At 40.5% G+C, this 1863-nt stretch overlaps 1 protein-coding gene across 1 annotated transcript in view; it reads right to left on the bottom strand.

The window, feature by feature from the left end:
- Window positions 1619-1863, bottom strand: part of LOC109235916 — a 1669-nt gene continuing 1424 nt past the window's right edge. Inside the window, exon 5 of the mRNA XM_019402158.1 lies at window positions 1619-1726. Coding sequence (XP_019257703.1) covers window positions 1619-1726 — 108 coding nt within the window. The remainder of the gene's footprint in view (window positions 1727-1863) is intronic.

Below are 1863 nucleotides of genomic sequence, written 5' to 3'. Positions count from 1 at the left end.
TTACTTTTACGTTTACGTAAGTCGTAAGTTGGAAGTAGTAGTCGTCGTTACGTTTGGGTCGGGGGTGGGGGGGGTGGTTTTATTTGGCACTTTGATGCATTTGGTCTGTAACTTGATGATACTCTTTCTTTTCTTATTTGTAGTTATCTATCTCTTCTCTCTTCTCTTATGTATATTTATCTCTCTTTAGTAATTATTGTTTATTAGCTTCTTTATCTTTTCTATATTAGTCTTGTTTTATTGAGTAGCTTCTTTTTATGCTTTAGCAGATAATAAGCCTTTGGTTTTCTTAACACCACAGATCTTTCCAAAGGTTGTTGTTGTGTGAACCGGGTGACTCGTCCCAACAATGGATGGCGTGAAAACCTTTTGTCGTGACCTTCTCTTGGTACCCGAACTTTCCTTAACACTCTTGTGAAACAAGTGGATTAAAGAATAAGTTTGGGGGAGAGATGAGAAATTTTGAAAAGAGTATCAAGGCACAAAAACATCAAAGAGAGAAGGCAAGAAAATAAAAGAACAAATGAAGAAAAATACACACATAAAGTGAATAAGTGGAAGGGTTGATGGATTCAAAAAGAGATAGTGATCCCCGACACGAGAAATCAAAAAGGGAGAAAAAGAATGAAATGGACAAGAAAGAGTGATGTTGAGTCTCTCTAATCCCCAATGAAAATAAAATGCATCTAAGAATTGGTAATCGTGGGTCGAGAAATGAAAATGTGGAGTGCTTAAGGAAAGATGTAACTACTTACCCGTATCATATCCTACCTAATCCAAAAGCCTTCATTACAATCCGAAAGAAGTCCTACTTGATTTCGAACCGAGTGAGCTTGCATTAGTGGTGATCTACATGAGGGGAAAACCTATAGTACTTGAAGCCACACTTGTGACATTCTCTTGTGAGAGATGTGTGAACCTTTCATGAATCTTAAAATTGAGTGCTAATTTCTTAAATGATCTTGGCAAGTTGGAAAGTAGAGGAGGAAGAGCTTGGAGTCCACCATGACCTACTTGAAAGAATAAGAGTCCTTGATGAGTAAAGTCAATTCTTGAAGCTCAAAAGTCACATTAGAACTATATGTGCACGAATTTTTGACTTGTCACCTTGTTGATAATGCATGAGTAGTATGGGTAATTGTTGGTCCCAACTGATGTGTGAATGGCTCGCCTTTGCCTCGCTAAAATGACCCTTAACTCTAAGGAGGTGGGAACTAATTTATTTGCTTGAGGACAAGCAAAGACTTACGTTTGGGGGAATTGATAAGTGTGGATTTTGACTACTGATTAGCACCTTTTTGCTTTTGTTTTAAGTTCGAAAGTATTGATTTATGTTCCCGAAACTAATGAAAGTGCGCAAATTGGAAGTTTGATCTCCCATGATGAAATCCGACTAAAAAATGAGTGTTCCGACTCACAAGGCAAGAAGGGGCGCAAAACTTAAGAAGTGCGGTCCGCAGAAGGATTTTTGCAGCCGCAGAAGAATGTGCGGACCGCATAATTTCATCTGTGGCTGTAGATCAAGTGAAAGAGCTCAGCAGGAATTTAGCCAATGTGCGGACCGCACATGAATTGTGCGGCCGCAGAAGAAGCTTTACACAGACAAATGATTTAAAGTTCAGAGAGTGTGCAAATGACCAGGATATGAGCCCTGCCTGAAGTGTGGACCGCACAAGAACTGGCGGCCGTAGAAGAAGCTGCGCAGCCGCAGACCAGAATTGTGCGGCTGCAAATTCCACAGAAGAAATGTCGTCAACTTGGCAATCCCGGGCCAATGTTCCAAAAGGTGACCCGAATATGATCCACCTTCACAAAGAATTGCATGCCCATGGGCAAGCCGTTGCCAAATTGACAACTACCATC

This window comes from Nicotiana attenuata, chromosome 12 (assembly GCF_001879085.1).
Source record: "Nicotiana attenuata strain UT chromosome 12, NIATTr2, whole genome shotgun sequence".
NCBI classification, from domain to species: Eukaryota; Viridiplantae; Streptophyta; class Magnoliopsida; order Solanales; family Solanaceae; genus Nicotiana; species Nicotiana attenuata.
The sequence above is the reverse complement of the archived record's forward strand: the minus strand, read 5'-3'. Positions and strand labels throughout refer to the sequence as shown.